Here is a 24,503-nt window from a genome sequence, read left to right as displayed (position 1 = left end):
AAGATATAACAAGGACCCAAACTATTCCTACCTGCAGCAAATAATGGGACGGTCCGAACAGGGAGAAAGACCCTGCAAAGATCTCAGGTGAAGATCTATGGAACTGTACTTCTAACAGAGAATCAGGAAGCATGAGATCAGGTCTTCTTTCATCTACCACTTTCTTCCTTACAAAAGCACTCACCAGATACCTGCTTCTTGGATTCGATTGTAGCTTCAAACTGTAGCACTTATGTGGCTATCAAATGCACTATCTATCTAGCAGGAGCAGTGAAGATAATGGAGACTGTCAAAACAAATGCAACTTGACTAAAATCAAGGACAACTCAACAGCAACACTAATAAACCAATTCTCTTGTTGCAGGGTAGAGAGAAAAGTGGCTGTAAAGGAGATATTATACCACTTCAAGCAACTTAGGCAACAGTTAAGATCCTAACATAAATGATCCGGACGTAGCGCAGAAGCTATGAGCTACAGCTAGAGATGCCTCTTCAGACACTCTTCTCATCCTCTGAAAGGGAGTACCTCTCTTCACGTGATTGGGAGTCTAGGCTGATTAGCTAGCTAAGTTACTACCTACATTTATTTAGATATCCTTGGTACCTACTTAAATGTCCCCCACCCCATTCCCAGTATCACAGGGTCCTCTTATCCTTCCCCACTCCTACCTCAACAATATGTGGCAATGTGTCCAGCCAGTACCTCACTGACCACTACAACTGTGACACTGCCAAGGCTCAGGCAGAGCGTGGCATGCTTTATCCTAACTCCGATTTCAACCATTTCTCCTTTTCACAGAACTACAGAATGGTTCAGGTTGGAAGGGACCTCTGGAGATCATCTAGTCCACCCCCCTTGCTCAAACAGGGTCACCTAAAGCACATTGCACAGGATCGCATCCAGGTGGGTTTTGAAGACTCCACAACCTCTTTTGGCAACCTGTTCCAGTGCTCCATCACTCTCACAGCAAAGAAGTTTTTCCTCATATTCAGGTAGAACTTCCTGTGTTTCAGTTTGTGCCTGTTGCCTCTTGTCCTGTCGCAGGGGACAACTGAAAGGAGTCCAGCCCCATCCCCTTGGCACCCTCCCTACAGATACTTATACACATTGATAAGATACCTCCTCAGTCTTCTCCAGGCTGAAGAGGCCCAGCTCTCGCAGCTGTTCCTCATAGGGCAGATGCTCCAGCCCTCTGATCGTTTTCGTAGCCCTACGCTGGACTCTCTGCAGTAGCTCTATGTCTCTCTTGTACTGGGGAGCCCTGAACTGGACACAGTACTTGAGATGAGGCCTCCCCAGGGCTGAGTAGAGGGGCAGCATGACTTCCCTCAACCTGCTGGCAACACCCTTCCTAATGCACCGCAGGAGACCATTGGCCTTCTTGGCCACAGGAGCTCATTGCTGGCTCATGGTCAACATAGTCAACCTCACCATCAACTCATCTAGCCTGTACTTCCTGAGCTTACCTACGAGGATGTTAGGGGAGACAGCATTGAAAACCTTGCTGAAGTCAAGCTAGACAACAGCTACTGCTCTCCCCTCATTTACCCAGCCAGTTATTCCATCATGGAAGATTATCAGATTGGTTAAGCATGATTTTCGCTTGGTGAAGCCATGCTGACTACTCCTGATCATCATCTTTTCCTCCACAGGCTTAGAGATGACATTCAGGATGAGCTGTCCCATCACCTTTCCAGGGATGGAGGTGAGGCTGACCAGCCTATAGTTGCCTGGGTCCTCCTTCTTGCCCTTTTTGAAGACTGGAGTGACACTGGCTTTCTTCCAGTCCTCAGGCACCTCTCCTGTTCTCCATGACCTTTCAAAGATGATGGAGTGTGGCCTAGCAATGATGGAGCGTGGCCTAGCCACTCTCAGTACATCCTGTGGGCAGAAGAGCAAAGTGATCTACCCAATCTCATTGCCAGGTAATCACCCCTTCATATTATAAGAGTGTTCAGCAACTTGTTAGCATGGTTTTCACTGCCCTGCATGGCTGGCTCCTGTGATTCAGGACTGAGGTCTTTTGGTGCTACTGCCTACTCAGAGCCTGAACAGAATAAATCACTGTTCAGTTATTTAGTATTGGGTTAAGTGTTAAAAGAAAGCAATTCTCTCTCTCAGGCTGACACTTGGTGACTTAATTACTTGCAGTTCACTAGACATTTTGTAGGGAATAAAATCTGCTTCTCAGTGGGATGTTTTATGCAGTTACCACCATTCCTAGGCATGGAAGAGAGCATTAAACAAGCACCTTCTCTACGCACTTAACATATCTCTTTATGCTACCTATATGGATTTACACACTGCTATAGTATCCAAACATTCCTTTCACAATTGCAGTCACATTCAGGAATAAACACCTCCTACTCATTCCAGTGCTCCAGACTGTACAGTCCAGCATGTGTACCAAAAGGGAGAATGAACTGAGATCTTGGACCTCGGCTCCATACCAAAGACCAGAAAGGCATTCTTCTTTTGAGAATGGAGCAGGATTTTTATAGGGATATGTGGCCTTCCTGTTAGCATATATTTTTGAATGAAGCGAATACTCTGAAACATCTAATTCTGGAAAGTTAAAATACAGCATCTCCTGTACGTTACAAAACATCCTCCAGTTCTGCTAGCCTTACTGGAAGCTAAGGGCATTGTACAATGAACCTATGTGATAACAGGTTTCCTGCTTTATACTTCTCTGTACTCCCAGAGGACACTGTTGCTGTTGTCTTAGTTTGTTGCTTACGCCTGTGATTATCCCATTTGTGGCTCTTGGAGGGTAAAATGAAAGCTTTAGCAATCTCTCATTTTAGCTAAATAAAACCAATCTTTGAGGAGCCAGAAAGGCCACCAGCTATAACTCTTCAAATAAATTAAATTGTGCCTGTTCTCTGGCTGTGAGACCAGCAGTCATGATCTGGTCATGTCCATGACACTGATGTCTCATACTGTGTTGGAAATACTGCCTTGCCCAGGCTAACTTCTGAGTGGTACCAGGGAATCCAAGAGAGTCCTGGTTGCTCCAGCCAGAACTACCTGAGTAACTGTTCCAGGGATGTAACAGTGCTGACAACGAAGTTCCAGCACCCAGCAATACTCCCTGGCCTTGTTTAATTTACTAGGATAGATGTAATCATTGTGATTGCAAGGCTTAAGTGCCATTAATCTCATTTTTAGTTTACATACTAATTCCAATGTGAATTAATTCCCTTGGTTCTTACCAGTGTTTATTAATTCTGGTAAAATAATATTCTCCCCTCAAAAAACTAATCAACCAACAAATCCTCCAGCCCTACACATATGTACATATGTTAATATATATGAAAAATACCTTTTTTAATTCCCTTTATTACAAATGAGTCTCTATCTTAAAGTTCACCTCTGTGTATTCCCAGCCTTTGGTAAGTCTGGATCTGATGTCAACTTTGATGAAATCTGGACCTAATCTTTGAAGCTAATTCTTGATCTGCTTAATAAATTAAACCACGTCCCAAAACTAGTTAATCTTTTGCACACTATTAAGATTCAATTTTAAGGCCAAATGCTGAAGCAAACATCTTTTTTAATTTGGGAATGCTTCACACAGGAAAATTTAAGAGTATTTTAACCCATCCTGTCAACAGTTTCCTAGTGAAACCACTTGTAAAGTGTAGGGTCATGTAGAGGTAAAGAATGGTGATGGATGGGATACTGGGAAATGGGTGTAGGTGGCAGAGAAAAGTGGGATGGAAAGTCTACAAACCCTTCAATCCACTCTCTTGGTTGTGCTCCAGCATCTGAAGCCACTGCACTAGCAGGTAAAGGATCAGTCTTTGGTAGTCCACTTCCATTCCTTGTTATGTAATTTTGCACATGGAGGACACTGAAGGGAATTCAAAACCAAACCTGAAGATACAGATACAGATTTGGGGAATCTAACATATCCATGGGACTGTAAGCAGCTTGCTGTGAAACATGCCAGCAGCACCAGAGAGTATTAAACAGCAAAGAAAAACTCTTTAAATGCTAACAGCTTTTAAAATGCTAGTGGCTTAATAGGGCTGGAAGAGAAGAGTGAGCTGGAAGTTTTCACAAGCAGGGCTCTGTATTTCCTAACAGGAAATAGAGGGAAAAGAGGAGAGACCCATCATTTTTTATGTGTTTTTTGTCATCACACGGTCAATAATTTCACCTTCCAGATATTTCAATGAATGGTGATAATGCCTTTTCCAATATAACAGTGTGCATGCAATGGGCAGAATAATGCCTCAGAATCAGTATGTTCCCTTTAATTCATTTCAGTGTGTCGCTGTTGCGATAGTAATTACAACCACCTAAAGAACCTCTAAGACCTACAAAAAATATGTCTCTGTTAAAGATATTTCTCTGACGAAAATACTTCCCAACACATAATTAAGATTGCTCAGTTATAAGCTCACTTGCTCTCATAAAGTCAAGTTCAGCAAAATTTAAACCTAAGAGAAACCAGAAAATACAGAATGTAACAAGGCAATATTAACTCCAGCCTCTATACAAATGTCTCAGCGTATCTGTCATGCAAACAATTCATCTCTGTGGTGAGTGTCTTTCAGGGAACATAGTGTATAACTACTATAGCACAGACATGCTTTCTCTTTGGAAGTATACTGCGTTTAACAGTGACACTCCCTTTACATGTGTACACTAACCTGATTTCTTAGAAACAGTTCCATAATAACTGAATTTTTCCCATGCTGCTATGCACCACAGAACACTATTTGGTCACATGTATGTTATTAAGCTCACAGAATATTTTCCCTACTTCACTTTATCTAAGTGCCAGAGGCTAAAATGTTCCTGTGTCCCAGGACTGACCCAATATATAAAACTCAATAGTGAAAAGAGGCATCCTGGATACTATGCTGAGAGAGCATTGTTGCAATGTGTTGGTCCATGGTTCAGGATGAGAGAAAACTTGAGCTACTGAGTCCTGAGGTTTCTAGTAAGAAATAGATGCATGAGGGGATAATGGGTTGTTTTTTGGCACAGGGAGTGGTTTGGTTTTTCACATTTTCCTGCTGACTGATTCTTTTAAATGAGGTGAGATTCACCACCATTTTGCTATTATCTTTAGTACTCTTACAGGTTCTGTTTTAAATGACAGTCAGAAAACATTAAGCAGAAATCTTTAGCAGATACATAGAGAGACAGTAACTAGCTTTTGAAAACGCATGTATAACTCTCTGAAGCCTCAAATCCAGCAGCAGTTTACAACAGAGCCCAGCTTTTATTTATGTCCTTAGAAAAAGCATAATTCTCTGAAAATACTCAGGAGATCTCACTGTCACATTTTACAGCTGGGTTTTCAGAAGTACTTAACTGAGCTCTTTGAGTGGTACATGACCATTTTTTTAAAAATTATGATCCCAGCAGTATGTGTATAAAAGAAGAGTGAAGCTTAAGGTTTGACCTAGCACTACAGATAATCTAACCCTTTAGTTCAAGGTCTGTCAAAACCAAGGTATGAACTCATCACTTATTTTTTTAGTCCTTCATCTCCAAAATAGGATGGAAATACTGTGGCATCTCAGAAATGCTGATGAGATAATAGAGGTGAAGGATCAGTGGTACCTGTGTGGATGCACACCTCTTACCCTTCTAGAGAGGTAAACTCTAAACCACAACTGATCTCTTAATAATGGCTGTAACCCTCTTAACCTTGCACTTTCATAACCTAATAAACTTCCTCCCAGCATGCCTGGAAAATGCTGTGGTGATGTAGGAAAAGAAAAGTTTTTAAAGATCAGTGCAAGCATTTAAAACAAAATTTTTAAACAATAATAGGAAAAAAATAGTTTCCATTGGAAAACTGGTATCGTGCCAAGTTATAAATGCTGAAATACCCCAGCAGTTCATAAATTCATGAATTCAGTTGTTTCATTTGCATATGAATATGCAAAGGTGCACTGCTACCAAATTCTCTGCTTCTTACACTCCTGAAACCATCATAAGAAGGTGATAGTCAGCATTGGGTAATAACAGAAGCTCAGAAGCTCAAGGAGATAAAACTGAGGTAGACCTTACCTTATGGTAATAGATCTTGGAAAAAAATCAGAGGTGGCATGAGTCAGCACAGTTGCATCAGCTTTGTGATGTCTGTATTTGGTCTATGGAGGAATCCAAACAAAGCAGATCTCACTTTAGAAGTAAATTTTACATAGCCTTTGGGCTGTTGAGCAATGTAAGAGAGGGACAAAAGGACTTCAGGCATAGACAATTCCCATACTCCCCCTGAGGAAAATTTCTGCAGCAACCAGTGATTAAGTGTGATTGGAACCAAGCAAAATATTTTTTTTAGAGAGCTGTTTTTTTCCTGAGTCAAAATGGACTTGTTTTTGAATTCACAAATTCTAAAATTGAAAGTGGAAGTGTTCTCACATGTTCCAGCTAGTGCCCCCTTCCTCTCCCAAAAATAAATATGACCATACATTCTCTAGAATGATTGCAAAATTGCTAGGAGTAATGGTTATGAATCTCCTGAATTTCAAGACTGATTAGTTGTTTTGGATTTGTCTGTTGGTTCTAATTCTAGTTCCCTTGCTGGTCATCCTGTTTCATGCAGTTATAAAAGCCTGTAGAAAATTCTGCATAATGTTTTCAGACAGAGGAACTGCACTATATGTGTCTTCCTTGGGTTGGAAAAGATAAAGAAGTTGCTACTTCCTTTATGTGGATCTTTAGTATCTTCTTGACCAAAAGAAACCCACAGAACTAGACAGGAATTTAGGAACACAAGTATTTGCAGAAATGCAGTCCATTCAGCAATGACACCAAAGAAAAGTAAAACAGGCACAGGCATCTTCCCCTTAAGATGGCAACATCTGCAATTCTGAATGACCTTCCAGAGTACTCTAAAATGATGACATCTGCGGAAGTCAGTTTTGTGTGTTTACATGTAGTGGTATTATATTACTACAAGGACTGCAGAGTTTAGTTATCATTATTAATTTACTTCTTTTGAAGCCACAGTGAATCAGTACTGTTTACTACACTTTCTTACATGGTAGTCTATAGGAACAAAATGCCTTCAAGCTCAATTGCATCAGCTATACAAGTATGTACAGATTCCCAGCTGACTCCCAGGCTAGGAGCCTGATCCAGCCATACTTTCTAAAGAGAAAGGAAAAGAGTTAAGTGCAAAAAGCAACAGCAGAACCAGAGGAGCAGTGCTTATGCTAATCACAGCTTTTATGTAAGTGCCCTGCCACCTGTATGACTAACTGTGGGATGCCAGCCTTTGGCTCTACTAGGGTACGCCTAAGAACATTTTAATGGGAAGTTGCCATTTTTTTTAAGAGCCATCATTACAGGGGATTTTTTTTCTCAAAAAATTGCAAGGACATTAGAGAATATTAGCAAAAATTGAACAAAGCATTTCTAAACCTGACTCTGTATGTGTGTGTTTTCTTCTATACACATATTGCAAGCTCTTTTTAGCAAGAACCAGATTTTTCTACCATATTGCTTTTATTAAGAACCTAATGAGGTTTATTTTTCCTAAAAACTCTTGCTCTGTGGTTTAATTTCATGAGAGTCCCACTTACTTTGGTTTCATTATAATTTTTGCCCTTCTGATAATGAGGAAAAGAGAGAAATGTGAACCCTAAAGTTTCAAACACTAGAAAACACAAATAAAAGGAATTGAGATTTTTCAGCAAGTATGATGATGGAATTTTGGAGTCTTACAGAATGTTACTGAATGGTTGGGGTTAGCAACACTGCTAGTCACTAGACTAGAAGGCTTGGAAAGAAATGGCTTAACCTCACGCAAGAGTTTGAGCAGGATGTTTCCTTTTGTTTTTCCTTCCCCACCCTAGCCTAGTACCAAATCACATACATTGCTTCAGATTTCCAACACTTCCCAATCTGGATTAATTTACATTTGGAGACAGGGTGTGAATTAAACTGTTATAAAAGGCTCAGATGCAGTGCCAACTTGTTACTATGATCTTTCAAGAATCAAATGCTTTTTCTGTTAAGGAAGCTCTCAGAATTTCTTGCATTTGGAAATCTCTTTCATTGCACAGATTATTTATCAAATGCAAAAGAAGACATATATAAACAAATGCATTCATAGTAACACAACAGTTGCTCGAGAACTTGCCACAGTTGGAGGCTCTGTTGTACTATGGTCTATAGTAAGACATTGCCTTCTTCAAGGAGATTTCAATCTGAATAAATCCAGATGCTTCACAGGGATGCAGAATGCAACAAAAAGCCAGAAGCAACCAAGAGAAGACCAGAGGACAGCAGGATACACAGTAAACTATTATAGATAGCGCAAACAGAACTTGCAGCCTGCAGCCTGAATTGCACGTTTACAGCCCAAAGTGAGAAGAAGGAGGGCCTGACTCCATTTCTTAATTAATTAGATAATGTGGAGGTGACTTGAGTCTGCATGCTACATTGTATGTGCCATAAATAGGATACATAGCAGTGAATATGAGACCCTCCTTGTTTTTTGCAGACATGCAATTCCATTTTCTGCCAAGGGATGCGATATACTTTCTGCCCACTGAGGACTACAAATACCACATTCATACCACAAATTCTAATTAAAACACTACATCCACAGCATTGGATGAAGATTTAGCTGATTCAAATTTGACTATGTCAAACATATGAAGGATGTTCTCCTTCTTGCCATTATTGATACTTGTACCAGAGCTGTATTAGTCCTAAGGTGTTTGCCAGCAAATTGTATTCAGGGCCTGTTCATCCTGCCAGCATTCATAGAAACCTCTTCCTTAAATATTATCTTAATCAATTAGAGCTGCCCCTGCCATTTTTTACAGGCCCCATAGAAATTATTCAGGGGTCACAAATCTCCCAGTGCCTGCAATTTCCATCCTGAACCATTTCTGGCCAACACATCCTCCAGTCATGGCATTTTAGTGAATTAATGTATTTGTGATCTATAACCCTCCCTAACACTCAGCTTACTACCACCTGGGTAAGGCACCTTCATTAGAGCCTTCGTTAGAACTAGAGAATATAGGAAGGAGCTGAGAGCTGAGCATCTTTAGTTTCTCTCCAACATGCCCACAGGAGCAGAAGGCAGCCAGAATACTGAGAGGTAATTGCTGTTTTTTTTTTTTCCTTCTTTGGTTCACCCTTTCCCATTAACAGCTAGAGATAGTATCTCTATAGATACTATCTCTAGCCTTAGAGATACTCCATTCCTCCTTTACCATATTTCTTCTCTCCTTTGGGGGCGTGTGACTGGTCTCAGGGGTACACAGTACAGCTCACCTCCCACATCTCCAGTACCAGTGTCACAGAGAGCCCAAATATTGCCAGCAAAGATGCTGGTCCTTCTTCCCATCAAATCAACTTTCCTCTCCCTGATTTCAGTGACAGTTCAAACTTGCCCTAAAGCTACAGATACACTGGTTTAGCTGAAAGGCAAAATTCCTTTCTATAGAGACCAAAAAAGCATTACCAGGTATCTGCTAGCAGCACCATATCTAAACATTCCTGCAGTTACTAGACTTCGTTACTAGTACAAACAGGGTATCAGTTATTTCTGAGCTAATTTGATATAAAACTGACAAATGCTAAGAGCACTGGAAAACAATAAGAAGTCATATATAACATTTTCCACCAGCTTAAATAGTACACTGAGTTCTGACTTCCTAGGTATACATATAAATGAAACTTTGTATGTATCTGGACTGATTCAAGGTGAGGCAGATGTCAATCAGTTGTTGTAGAATATATGCCTTACTTCTCCTTATTATTTTAAACAAACTTAAAAAACTAAGGTGAAAAGAAAGTATCTTAAATCACTGGGAAGTGTTTAATTTATCCATCAGTATCCACTAACTTATTTATGCCATTTTATTTCAATGCTGCTTAGAGGCATTGGACCCAACTGTGCTGAGGCACACTGAGGATTTGCACAGTCTTCTTGCTTTTGGAAGACTCAGCTAAAGATGTTTCACCAAGAGAAGGAACAGGAGTAAGGTGGTACTCCAGGATGGAGGATACTTCCTGCAGGGCTTGTTTTTTTCCATAGCCTTTGGAGAAATGTAGAAAGACAAGAGGACAGCTTGTTGAAGAAAGGTGTGTATTTGATGATGTGCTGCAGAATGTTAAAAGGCATGAGCTGAATGCAGTGCATTTTAAAAAACCCGTGAGAACTTTTTATAAATAAAATTAAGAAAAGAATACAGAAGAATACTGAAAGTCCCGAGATTATCCTTTAGATCCCCTTCTTCCTCTAAACATAGTTGTTTGCTCTCTCTCATTTGTAGAGATCCCAAATTTGTATATGCAGAACTAACTTCTCTGCCTCTTAATTTGATTAGGATCCAGTAGAGCCCAAGGTTAAAAAACATCCTTCTTTATACCCTTTCTTTTATAGCCTACCACTGTTCAGTATACTTGATTGCACTTTCATTATCTATTTCTACTTCACATAGGTATTGTGCTTACAGCATCAGCAACTGCTGAGAATTTTCAGAGATTAAGCAGGTTTGAAGTAGAACCCATTTGAATCCAATATACCTCTCTGCAGCATGGAAATATGTACAGCTTTCCTCAGCTGGACACTCTGCTATACTTAACCCCCCTCCTTCCAGTTCTTAGCTGTTCCCTCCCTCAGTGAATGAAGCAGAGAAGAGCTAAAGAGTTTGCTGACAAGGTGGCATTGATCCACCAGCCAAAGCAGGCAATCTTGTAGGACTTTTTTAGTAGTTGAAGTGTGTGTGATAGTGGAAAAGGGGAACAGGAGAAAGCTAGGAAAGCTAAGGGCACAGTCCAAAAATAGGTCGGAACACACACCACTTCCTGTGAGTGGGGAGTCAGGTATCTCCACCAGTTTAAAACTCATCAGATTTTAGTAACAGTTTTATTGTGCCCAATATGTGAGATAAATGTGAACTGAGATGTAAGAAAATTATCAGGCAGTAGGTTTAAAACAGGCAGAAAAGAATTGCTTTCACATGATGCATACTGCCATTGTGGAACTTGTAGCAACGAGTTGCTGTTGCAGCAAAAATTGATTATTGCCTTTTTAAAAGGGTGGAAAGATTTGTGGATGGTGGTTCCATCCTTAGCTATCAAATATGATGATCCAAACGCAAACTCTGTCCAGGAAAATGCTAAATGTTATTTGCCAAAAGCTCCCATAATGTTCTAGGGCAAGAATCGCTTTACAGAGAGAAACTCTGTAAGTACCCACTCTTGGCCCCTGTTGGTGATATGATATCAAGCTAGCTGGACTTTAGTATAGAATGAATGTTCTTGCATTTTGTCTAACATTCTGCATTTGGCTAATAGATTTTGCATGGTGGCAGATGCAATACAGGTGCTCATCTATAAGGATTTGTACAGTTCTGGTGAATTTACCACTTGCATCTAAGGATATTACTGGACCCTGAGCAATAAAATACATTTATGATTCTAATAATTCAGGCTTTACCTGCTAAACAGCCAGCACTCATTTTCTCTGCCATGGTTCACAAAGAAAAAAATAAAACTCTTTTACTTTCTATATATATGTGAGTGTCAAATGGAAACTCATAAAGAATGCAAATCTGTCCATCATTTGTGCTTGGAGTTATTTGGAGTCTGATGCAGAGCAGGCTACAGAACAATAGAAAACATTGGTATACTGCTGCCCTTGCTGACATAACTGCAACAGATTCTTTTATACATAACTTTGACTATTCTTTTACAGTCATAAGATAGTCATTGAATAAAAAATACTGCAAGTTCTTTTTTTTCCAGTGATTGCACATTCTGTGCAGCCATGTTGCAGCCGAGGTGAGAATCATGCATTCAAATAGCTTGTAATACAAGTCTCAAACCCCAGCTTCTCCAGGAAGAAGACTATGTTCACTTCTGCTAAGACCAGCAGGCTCAGAGTTCTGCTGAAATGTAAAGGTTAAATTTCACATTCCAAAAAATCCCACCCAGGAGACTGCCTTGGAGCGTTTTACAGGGAAAAGATTTAATTAACTGAAGTCTCAGAATGTGATTTTCATGGTATGCTGCAATATTCAGTACAATAAATGACTGCCAAAACATATGTGTTATGATTCATAGTACTGGTTTGCTTAGACAACTTTTAAGATGATCCCTAAGTACAGAAACAGCTAACACACCAAAGGAGGGGAGGCTTTGCTGAGCAGGTTTGAATGTCATAAATGCACAGTTATGGCTTAGTAATTGTATCACAGTTGACAGATGCTGCAGCAGTCATGTGACTAGAACATGACCTCATATTTCGGCTTTCTCCCCTCCTCCCCCAGTGATGAGCGCAGAGCTGGCACTTAAATAAGCAGAAGGCATTTACACAAGGCTAGTTTGTAAGTTACTTAAAGGAGAAGCCTGAATTTGGACAACACAGATACACTTTATAAGGAAAGGTCACTAAACAACTTCTCAATAGCAGTGGTTAAGCAAAACTCTGTTTTCACTTGGGAAGCACTCTACAGTTGCTGATTGTCAGGGTAAAAATATTGACTCCCAAATCACATGGGCTTAGCTCATTCCTTCCCAATGCAAAATCTGCCGGAGGGGGCTGTCAAGGGAAGAAAGGCCTTCATGATCTGTTCACAGGATTACGAGAGAGATGATGGGGCTACTGCAAACTCAGGAGTCTTCCATGAGTTTGTGGGGGGACACTGCAGCAACGCAGAGGTGTCTCTGCCCCTGCCCAGCGGTCATCACTCTGGATGGTTTCCTTGGAGGTGTCAGAGCCTCTGCCTTTTTCACAGGAGTTCCAGAGCCTAGGAAATTCCCAGAAGGGCAGAACAGCTTGGAACGGTATTTACTTTTCTGGAGCTTTTCCAGGAGGACGCAGTGTGCCTGTCTTTTTTTTTTTTTTTTTTTTTTTTTTCCCCATAGATTTTGGATTACACAGGTCCCAGGAGGGTTCTGGGAAGAAGCAAAGTGATGATGCTCTCTGGGCAGCTGAACACCACTTCAGCACAAAGGGGAACCCACACTGGAAATTTTGAAAGGTGCAATCAGCCCTGTGGAGATAATTTTCTATCATACCATTGTTACACAGGGACCAAAGCTGGGGCTGGCTGAGAGTTAAAAGCTCTAAATTTAAATCCCAGTTTCGGCACTGACCCCTTGGTGACACCAGGCAGATTACATGATGTAGGAAATGACAGTAGCAATTACTTGCTGAGATCTAGTGAGAGGGGCTGCAGTAGTGCAGAGATTTTTGTATTTTTTTAGAGTTTTCTCACAAATACATCTCCAGTTTGAAGCTACTCTTAGAATACAGACCTGAAGCCTCTCAGCACAGCTTCAGTATTGTTAAAAAGCTAAAAGATGGGATTTTTCCATACAGTTATTCTACTCCAGCTCTTTTTTCTCTTGCTTTATGTTGCTTATCTGTTCTTCAGATTGACATGTGTCACAGTTATTCTTATCTACTGATTGTAGTGGTAATGAAAAATAAAACTTTAGTCTTGTTAATATTGTCAGCATATAAGAGCAGGATGGAGTTTCTCTGCTTTTGATAAAGAGGGTTTCAGACAAGTTTTGATTTCAACCCCAGGAAAGCTTTAGCCTGAAAAGCTCTGACTAGACCTGGCAACCTCTATTTTAATCATCCCTTCTGGACTGTTACCATTCCCAGGGAACCAGCGGTTTAGTGGCCCGGTGCCTTGTGCCCTGCATTGTGGCGGACCTGTTATGTCACTTTGTCGCAGACGCAGTGCTTTCATCTGAATTTCACCTGCTTCTTAAGCGCGCTTAACGTAGGGATAAAAAGACCTGTCACGGGTATTATTGCTGGGCCATAAGCAAGGGTCTTCTGCTCCTTTCCTGCGCGCTCCGATGACAGAGCCTGCAGCCCCCAGGGGTACGACCCCTCCTCCGCAGCACGGCTTCGCCCTTCCCTGGGCATGAGGCCACTGCCGCGGCTTCTGGCGCAGCACAGCTGGAGGAAGCCTGACAGTGATTTTGGTTGGGCTTACTGGCTTTCTTTTTCCCTCTTTCCCAGAAAACCTGCTGGTTTCTTGCCTCTTTCTGCGGATGGTGGTTGATGGAGAGGCTCCCTGGGAGCAGGGCGAGCAGCAGCCGCGGGCGCTGCGGCCGTGCCGCGTGTCGAGCAGGCCTCCGAAGGCTCCCGCTCTTTCTCCAGCTCTCCCGCCGAGCCCACTTCCCTCCAGGTCTCTTTCTGCTAGGGAAATCCAGTGCCTCATCACGGCGAGTCCGGTGGCCCTGGGCCGCGCTGCGGTTACCGGCGGCTTTTGCCCTGGCAGCTCTCCAGTGGGAGGTTTGCAGCCCATCCCTTGGCGCCCAGGAACCCAGCCTGTCACGGCCACAGCTCCGGGATGCTTTTTAGGCAGCACTGTCAGTCAGGAAGCCTTTCGGAGGCAGAGAGAAGCCTCTCTGGGTAAAAAACCAGCGTGCTGAAGGACACCGCGGGCCGTGCGGGCGCTCCCGCCGACGGGGACAGCCCCGCGCCCGGCCGCCATGTCACGTGCGGCGCGATCTTGTGGCGGCCGCGGTGCGCGCCGGCGGCGCGGAGCCGGCTGCTGGAGCCGCCGCTCGCTCTGTTACGGAGATAAATAAAAGCATTTCCAAGCGTCATTGGGCTGTCTCCTTCTCCGGGCGGCGGGGTTAGGCCCAGAGCTTCGGCGGCACCGGTCTGCAGCATGGCCCTGCGCTGGGAGTCACGCAGGCGTGGGGCTTCAGGAGGCGGCCGCGTCGCTCTGAGACCGGGCAAGGCGGTTGATTTACCCCAGTTTCGGAACTGGTTTCTTTCTCCTGCCAGGCAGCACCAGCAAAAATCAAAACCACAGAACAGCTCAGGTAACCCTGAAGAGAAAACTGTTGCACCTTTTGAGGGCTTATATACCCTTCGGAGCTAGATATGACCAAGACTGGTCAGGAGTAGGAATAGATAGCAGAAGGGGAATAGTCATGGTTTCAATAATTTATCTGTTTGCCACATCACTTTTCCTTAGGGAGTCTCAGTTTGCCCACCTTTTCGCTAAAGCTTTATAAAAGGTGTTATTAGGCCGTTTGATAATCAACTGTCGCATATCTTTGGGTGAGAAGTTTTTGGAGAAGCCTTCTCTGTGCACGGTGCTCTGAACATAAATGCAGACCTCTAGGCTTCTGCAGGTATCCGCTGTACTGTTATGTGCCTGAACACCTTTGGATACCTAGCTGCTGGTGCTTAGCTCTTACTTTTCTTCTTTTTCTTAGTACTAATTAATTAATTAAATTCGTTATCAAGATATTACACTTATTTAGTTTAAAAACTGTCAGGGTGAAAACATCAAACATTTTGCATCTAATTCATATTTTGTGGCATTCATGTGACAAAGGTAAAATACTGCTTTTATGAGGTAAAGTGCAAAGCTTCTGTGTGAGCATCACCCAAGCCCCGCATATTCAGGAGTGGAGAAAGTTCATTTTTACAAGTCTCCAGCAAGTCCACGTGTAGACTGCCCATGACTTACACACCAGACCTCCCTGGCTGGCCGAGGAGGGGAACTTAATTTATTATAGAAGAGCCTCGGGATATGGCCCCTTATGAGTATTAGGTGTTGCGTTGGATGACGTTTTATTCTAGGAGTAGATTAAATGACAGTATCATTGGCAATTTGTCTAGGGCTTTACAGATTTCTCTTTTGACTTGAACTGGAATTAAATTAAGCTGCTAAACTCTGCTTTCTTACCCACAATTCACATAATCAAAGCAGGAGATCCTCCTGAACATGCCAATGCCCAAATTGCTGGTAGGAGTCCCTAAGAGACATCTCTCTTAAATTTAGCACAGCCCAGAATAGTAACTCTTACATAACTTATACACAGCCAATATGGGACTTGCTATAATTTCAGTTGAGACTGTAAATTTCCTGTGTTGCAGAATAACTAAAGCGGACAGCATTAGAGTTGTCTTTCATATAAAGAGCTTGAGCAAATGAGCTCATTCTTAGGAAGCAGAGGATAATGTTTCTGTTAGATATCAGAAGGTATTGACACCAAATGGACTGTGACAGATTCTGACTCTGCCATGTGTCTGTGACTGGCACTGTAGCCCCTGTTTACCTCAAAACCCACAAGTGTCCTGGACCACCTGTTTCTGAGGATAGAGACAGCGAGGCAAGAATGTGTGCTCGCACTGTGGACGGGCCATTGGGGCTACTCAGGAAGGAGACTGCTTAAACACTTACCACTGCTTACTTACAGCTCTCTGTGGAGCTTGTACTCTTCCGTGCAGTTTGTGCCACAGATGGAAGATCCTTAAGGAGTAAAGAACGGGAAGCAGATCTTTCTGGCATAGCAAGTTTGGCAGGGGCTCTGGCGCGGGGAATGAAATAGACCATTAATCCATTTTCACCCCCAGAAACTCCCTCCCGCCTTCTGCTGTCTGTACCTTGATGCTTTTTCTTTCTGCTTTTTATAACAGGGACACCAGAGCAGTTTCAGAGCCTGCACACTGTATGATTGTGCCACAAATGGAGCAGGATCTCTGCAGTGTTTCAAAGGGTGAATCAGTGAAATGCTATGCGCTGTAAATGCTCCATGAGGAGTATCTCTGTTTCTTTCAGGCTGATACCTCCTGGGGGCAGCAGCTGGCTGAACTTGGTAGCAGTCAACTATTCTGATAGGCCAGACACTAGGTACTATGGCCTCCCAGGCAGCAAGGACTTTCTTAGCCAGATGGTGGTAGTCATGCAGATTCTTGGATGGGATTTCAGCTTCAGTGGGATCCACAGATACAGTGCCCTAGAACTGCTGGGGTCTTATGTACAGAATACAAGCTGGACCCGGATTTGGCCCTGTATCATTTGGTAAGACTATTTGCTCAGACAAATTTTCTTAGCTAAGAAACATGTCAGTTAAGAAATTACTCCCATACTCAGAGGCTTGTGGAGATTAATCATACCAACTTACAGTCCCTGTCATTTCCTGGGGTGCTTTAAAAATTGCTCTTAAAAATAAAAATTTTAAATATACCAGAAAGGCACTAAAGTGTTAGACAGGTTAGCCTTAGTTGTGCTGAGTCAGCTTTGGAAGTTTTGGTCTGATGAGAACTATCATCTCTGATGATTTGATTATTTGGTGAGTACTTTTCTCACATAGATGTAACTGATTACATAAGGCAATGAGGTCTCAAAACCATTTCACTACCTAAAGGAAATATATCAGTTCCATTAGAAGGATGATGTTGCACCAATTCAACTTATTTCAATTTAAATGTGTGCCCATTTAAATCATGCTTTCTTGGTGAGTTTGCCCCAGACCAGTACAGAGTATTCACATATACACACTGCTGCACTAGTTTAAGTACAGCAGTGTGATGCCTTATCTTTAGTTAAACCATTTAAAACCCCAAATTCATATTTAGGTGTAGCATTTATCCATCCCTCAGACTCGTGTCAGTGTACTGATCCTGCTCTTGTCTCTGTTAAAAGCTAGGCTATGACTGTTTTCTGTGCTAATACAAAAGGTTATGGATTAACATGTCTGGGTTCTTCCTTCCCGCTTCCTCCCCTGCAGACTCTGGGTATTCTGGGCCGAAAGGAGTGGAAGGCAATGGTTACTAGAAATGTAGCTTGAATGCTAGGCATTGGTATTTATACTATTTCTGCTCCCACAAAGTCCCAGGAGTCACAGGCCATCCAGGACTCCTAGATTCTGTGCTTTCATTCAGTGTCATGGTTGCTGGTCAGAAGAAAGTTAGCCTATGGGATAGAAAAAATGAGCTTGCGTGTATGTAGAGGGAAAACTGGCGATAAGTCTCCAAAAAAATAGAAGTGAGAGTGCTAGCCTGTCCTGAGTACCAAGAAGTTTTCCTGAAGTTCAGGTTATAGCTGCATGCTTTTAACAGTAAAGGATAATTAGATGTTGGGTGTACTGGATTCCCTATAGTTCATAGTCTCTGTGTGAAGAGAGGATGCCTTCCTGAAAGTCTGACTACATTTCAAAGGAGAGCTATGGCAGAAATTCCTAGTTTATTTCATTTGGTTGATCCTTTGGGAGAAGTCAGACTAGAGGATCATTATAGTTCTTTTGGACCTAAAATCCATTGACTTGGTTAAATCTGAACTCTTTGGGACAGTAATTCTGTCATGCCTGGTACTACTGACCTTACAGGGAGTTTAACCTACACTGGGTGAGAAAGCCAGTGTGAAGCGGTGGAACTGCAGTGAAATCACAGTGCTTGTGTTTTTGGTAGGGAACCCCTACATCTGCTAAGGTGCAGGCTCCAGCAAAAACTCCAGCACACCAGTCTCCTGCATTCTGGGACATACGCTGGAGGACTGTAAAAAAGCAATGATTTAGGATATGAAGTCTGGAATAAAATGTATAATCCCAATGTAGAGATTTAAAATAGAGAGTCCTTGATTAAAAAGATTAGGAAATATTATGTTTACATGAATATTAGGAAATATTCATGTTGAAGACATTTAAATAATACACATACCTTTTATAAAACACAGCACTGGAGTTTACAGAAAAATTCAATAAACTTTTTGGACCAGAGGTTCCTCCAAGGAAATGTCATAATTTAATTGGATTCTTGCTGGTGTTAAAAACCTGCCCTTACAAACACTAAACACCCTGGGCTACTCCCTCTTGGTTACAGTTACTTTTGTGCAGAGAGCCATCACAAGTCTCTGCTTACAGCATCAGAACTGAACTTAAATGATGGATAAATCTTGAGCTCTCTACTGTGATTTTCAGCCTCTCTATATGACAATAGAAGCAAATATTTTCTTTAATCTTCTGTGGCTTCTGTATTAAAATGAGCCTTGATACTAATCCCTGGCTATCTGGATTTAAACTGACATATATCCTACAGCTCCAAATGCTAGAACATTTGAGTTACCAATACGCTCTTAAGCCCAGAGTATCTATGTGCTTAATCACACCAAAGGATAGAAGAGTCATTATCCTCCCGGTGTTTCCATAATACTGTGGTGGGTTTCTTCAAAAACCTAGGCAGTTTTGCTCACAGTATTTCCCTTTACTGAGCATTTGTATTAATCCCTGTTGTGAATTAAGAGAAGATAAATATATTGAGGTAAATATCACAGCAACACATCAGGACTGTGTTAACAACTTGCATATCTCCAACTATACAAATTACAAAATGGGGCTTGTACTTCAATTTCACGAAAGTTAGCCAGCCTCTCTTGTATGTAAGCAGGTTTTCCTGTTGAAAGGAGACACACAGAATCCTGAGCCCTGATCATAACAGAGTTGTCAAACACAACCAAAGGAAAATATTCAGTAAATGAAACTACATATATGTTTATAAATATATATATAATGGCAATGTGTCTGAACAGTGCTCATGTAGTGGTAACTTCAGCAATAAGGCACTTCTTGATGTACATGGTATCACATAAATAGAGAGACTTGTACCTTGTTGTATCACTAAAAGTGCGTGGGCACAGTGTAAGATGCTACTGTTCTGTTTGGGTGTAAATGGCTAAACTAGTGTTTGTCTCCTATACTATATAGACCAATAGTAAATGTTGAACTGAGCGAGAGCCGCTGTATTGTGCCTTGAAGCTGCTTGCTCCCAAGGCTCAGCACCCAACTCACTTCAGAGTTGTACTTCATTCTGCTCAACCAGTGAAGAAGAGAGCAGAGCTGAAGTTGCTGAAGTGATGACCGACAGTCAAGGTCCACAGAGAACCAAAGTGGTAGCAATAGGATTATGTAAGAACTCTTAGTGAAAATCCAGGAATTCCTCAGGTAATAATTGTAATTATTTATTGTTTCCCTTTTTAGGCTTCACAATAGGCTTCAGTCCTGCAATCGTTAGCCACTGGAAAAGAAATGTTGATTCTGTGTCCCACATATTCCCCGTTCCATGCTTTATGGCTAGGGAATAGAAGTGATCCTAAAATTTCAAGAGCTGTTGAAATTATTCTTAGATGGAGCTGGAAATGGAATTAATACTTTCTTCAGAGGAAGAAATGCACATTTATTTCAAAGGTGCTTATGGAAACTTTAATTTGTTGTTTGCAATTCAAGGATTTTTGCTTTGGGAATATTGAAAAACTTTAAGAAGATTCAGAACAAAAATTCTGGAGGTCTGTAGAAAAACAGTGATTTAGGGTATAAAATCGGGAATAAAAAAATATCAAATACAATTATCTGCTAAAATTCGCAAGAACAGAAACTTGGCTACTTACTTTGCTGCCCTCAACCTTTGCCAGCATTAATGTACGGATTAGCTGGCGGTAAATGTTTTCTAACAAAAAAAATCTCTCCTTTCTGAAACGAGTGGTGTTTTTTCTAAACATAACTCTATATTTGAAAGGTACATGTTAGAAAAAATGTAGGGAAGTCAAAGGCTGTTGTGTATTCTAAGAGTGTCTCTCCTTCTGGGATGTATTAGCTGATAATATGCACAGTGAGTATAGGTGTAATGGGAAGCAGTAAAACTGGAAGGCTGCTGATTTTCATTGCTATACTTCTACTCCTTAGGAATTTCTAATTAGATACTCGTGTTAGATTTACTGCTGCTTATCATTAACTGATTATCTGATCCAGTTGCCTAATGAAAAGTGATCAATATCCCATGTTGCATGTGTTCATGATCTCTGCTGCACAGTATTTTTAGGTGACGATGGTCACAAAGAGGAGTAAAAGCAGGTGGAGCACCCACTCTTTCAGTCTTTGCTCTGTAAAAACTTTCACTCCAGGAAGAAGTATATGTCTTATCACCAGCATTTGACTGTTTGGCTCCTTAGCACGCACTGAAATTGTCCCAAACTGTCTAGACTTCTGATTCAGTGTTGTCACTATTTAATCTCTTCTGATCAAACAGTTATTAGTAGAAAAAAGAATCAAACCTCTATTTCAACATATAACAGAGCTAGAGAGAAAACAATGCCTTTAACCCCAGTGTTGGTCTTTGGAAGCAAGAGCCTGTTTGGCAACACTTGTGGTGCTCAGTGAGCACCTCTGTGATAGTCAAGAGATCTCCCTTCCCCTAAAGTTTGAAGCAGGTTGAAGTAGAAGAAGTTTCAGAAGTTATGTGCTGAGAGTGCACTTTGTAAAGGTACCTGCAGAAGGGAAACTGAGTATTTTTGGTCAATTATTACTCAATATTTATTGAACCAACTACCTTTTCGTACAGAAGTGATCTCCTCTCTAGTATGATCCTGATGCTCTGCAGCATTGACAGAAAAAGGGAGCACAGCAAAAACTAAGCTATAAACTTATTAAAACAGAAGAAAGAAAAGAATAAATTTGGACAAACTCCTGCACAAAGATAGCATTTCAGACTTAAATGCCTCCCTGAAGCATGTCCATCTTTTGCAACGGTAACTGATATTGTTATAACAAAATTAAGTTAAAAATGGGCAGCTGCTAAGAACTACTGCACTGTATTTATTTCTTCTTCCCCTCTCATATGCAGGATGCTTCTCAAAGAACAGTGTATGCACTAAAACTGTATTGAGGACTGTGCTCGTAATGTTCTTAGTGCTACAAAGACAATAGTTTACTCTTTTTTTCTAAGTCCACATTTTCAAAAATCATGATCCAGTCTCAAAATCATGAATGAGGTAAAGCTCATAAGACTTTTCTTTTTAAGCTAATAACAGCCTTAGAGTTCTTTAATTTGCCATCTGATTTCTGGGCTTCCAGTCTTGTTCTGAAGTTCGTTTCTTAATTAGGAGAGCTGGAGACTTGAAAAGAAAGCTTTATTGTGCCATCATGTAATTACATGATTACTGACAGCATTTTGCAATAAAATCCTTAAGAGCCAGCAGTACTATTTTTGATTTGTATCTGCAGCTTTCACAGTGATTAAAAAGAAAAAAGAAAAAAATGAGAAGAAATTTGGCTTCTGTATCCTAGTTCTGAAGAGGGACATGATGGATGTGGTGCTCAGTTACTAGATTTCTACACTTCAGGCAGAAGGGGAACAATTGCAAGGCAGGGAAGCAAAAATATCTGAAGTTACCTTTGGATTCATACCCAGGAGTCCTGCAGGGGCCGCAACAACTCCTACTGTGAGCTAGAGACACTTCAGGGCTAGTGTAATTTGCTCTGCTTTATAAGGTCCAGTGAAGTAGAGAATATCAAGTGCTTAGCACATACCAGCTATTCTCCTGAACTTCCCTATACACTGGAGCTGGGAGAAAAGCCAATGTGGAGTTCTTATACCAATTCTCCATTGCCCAAATGGGCCCTTTGAGCCAGGGGTACACTCAGTAAGTTATTTGTGTCTACTATAAGGCTGTTTGTTGGTGCCCAGAAGGATTTCCAGGCTGGAATTACCAAAGCAAATTTAGCAGCATTCTTAGATGAGCTGTTTGAAATATGCAAATTATTTTGCTTTTTCTTTTTATATATATTTTTTTCCAATGCAAGGGTTTTTTTGAATGAAAAGAGAAAAAGAAAGGTTTCCTGAAAACCAGAAAGTCACAATAAAATATGAAAAAAAATTGCTGAAAGAGCACTTGATTTTAATTTGTGTATTCAAGAGCTGGATTTTTAGCACCACATTTCACAGACACACACATGCCCAAATTAAAGTGACTTTATTTTATGTTTAAAAAATTGTTATAAATCCAAAACATACTGAAATTGTACTATGTTTTAAGATAAGTGACCTTTGAACCAGGATCTGTTTTACAAGTGAACAAATTGGATACAAAATTTAAGTGAATTGATGAAGGTTTGTAGAAGGAGCACTTGGCGCTTTCAGCCATGGAGCCTCAAAGCCTTGTGTCCTAGTTGATGGAAGCATTTGTCTGTTAGCTTTCTTTTACTGCAGCCAGTCTTCACCGTTGTCTGCTGCTTGAGGCAACTGCAGAAAAAATACTGTCTGTGAACTCCACGTAAGGTCTGAGTCTGTTTTCCTTAAGTAACAGGAGGTACTGAGTCATTTTGGCCTGATGTAAGAACGGTGAGGTAGGATGGCAGCAGCTGAGGCACCGATTAGCCTCCAGACTTTTGAAGTTGCCTGGAAGAGTATGTGTTTCCCCTGGGAGGGTCTCTGCCTCTGCCATCCAGGAAGGGGGGCCATTAACAGTGGCATCTGAGAAAAGAGTCTCAGCAACATAATTACTTTGATGATAATAACTAATCTTAAATTTTCTGATCTTAATACATGTTCTCTCTCGCACAAATGCCCTCTGATACTAGAATATGCAATTGAATAATGGCAGCAGGTTCATCTGCAGCACAAAAATCAGCTCACAGATGCCAACACTCTGCCTAGGCAAAACTGAATTTGAGCTTATGACTGTGGATCAGACAGGCATAGTGGGGAGTCTGAGCACTAATGATGCTGTGATTCCAGGTAGACTGATGATTTTGGAACTTCTGGTTTAAGTAACTTGCCAGTGGACAAGTAGAGGAGCCTGTGGAATAAGCGAGACTCAAACTCAGATGTTGTAGCTCTGGGGCCCGAGCACTGTCCTCTTAAACAAATTTGACATCCAGTGGTGATGATATGGGATAAATAGAAAGGCTGGGATGTTATATATGTTAATTGCCTTTTTAAACCCCATTTTCATGCCGGAAGAAGACTATTGTGTAATAAGGAACCGTATTTTATGAAGGATTAAAAACATCATAGATTCTGTGTTGTTTAAATTCATCTTATATTCACTGTCCCACTAAGATCCTTTCAAAACACACACTGAGAGATAGGTACTGAGTCATGATACTGTGCTTACTGTCATTTTCATAACTCTAGTGAATAAAAGCCATACTTGCTGTTGCATATGTATATAAACAAACATATATATAATATATAAAAATAAATAAAAGTGACTTCTTCCCCTTTTATCCAACACTGAGATCAACGCATTATTTTCCTGCTCACATCCATATGCATTTCTTATGCAGTGCTAATAAAAATCACAAATTTACTTTACACTTGGTAGGTTTTGCCTTTAACATTCACTCCAGTGTCCACAGTGAAAAATCCACATTGATGATCTGAGTTTGAGTAAGAATCTCACTTGTTAATTTAAGCTGTAATGATGCATGCAGTACTGCTAAATTTTGTTTTGTAGTCAACAAGTCTCCTAGTAGCTCATCAGGCTGTATTCTGAAGCATTTCGGTAGCCACAATTTTGTTGCTAGTATGACCTAAGCCTTCCTGCTGATTTGTGAAAATGTCTGACTTGGCTTTGTCTTTTGAGAGCTTATGGCTGAAAAAGATTCAGAGAAATATACTTAGCCCAGAAATAGGTGTGCAATATCTTTTGAGGAGCTACTGCTCACCTTTACTTCTTGTCAGTTATCTTCAGCTAAGCCATGAGATCTTCAGGGTATTTCCAGGCATACAGCATGTTAACCACAATTTCTGCCTTCACAAAAAGGTTTACTTTTCGTAGCTGAAAAGAAAAAGCACCTAATCTGCTCCTTGTTTATATACAGAGTCTACATGGCTCTACAGGAGCCTACATGTTCATGGCTAATTATGTCACCAGGAGACAGGGTATGTACAAAATTAGGTATTGCCTATCCTTAAACACAGATTTAGATGGCCCTTATATGTCTGAAAACATTATGTGAT

The 24,503-nt window shown here is 41.1% G+C and overlaps 1 protein-coding gene across 1 annotated transcript; it reads left to right on the top strand.

Annotated features, from left to right (window-relative positions):
* The first annotated feature begins 802 nt into the window (after positions 1-802).
* On the top strand, positions 803-16,444 carry LOC134138094 (uncharacterized). The gene is made up of 5 exons (XM_062571306.1): positions 803-904; positions 1,654-1,706; positions 1,788-1,926; positions 13,983-14,378; positions 16,407-16,444. The coding sequence occupies exons 2-5, from the start codon at positions 1,662-1,664 to the stop codon at positions 16,442-16,444; spliced, it is 618 nt and encodes a 205-aa protein (XP_062427290.1). The 5' UTR covers positions 803-904; positions 1,654-1,661.
* The last annotated feature ends 8,059 nt before the right edge of the window (positions 16,445-24,503 follow it).

The sequence above is a fragment of the Rhea pennata genome, chromosome 3, assembly GCF_028389875.1.
Source record: "Rhea pennata isolate bPtePen1 chromosome 3, bPtePen1.pri, whole genome shotgun sequence".
NCBI lineage: Eukaryota > Metazoa > Chordata > Aves > Rheiformes > Rheidae > Rhea > Rhea pennata.
This window is presented reverse-complemented; position numbering and strand designations above follow the sequence as displayed.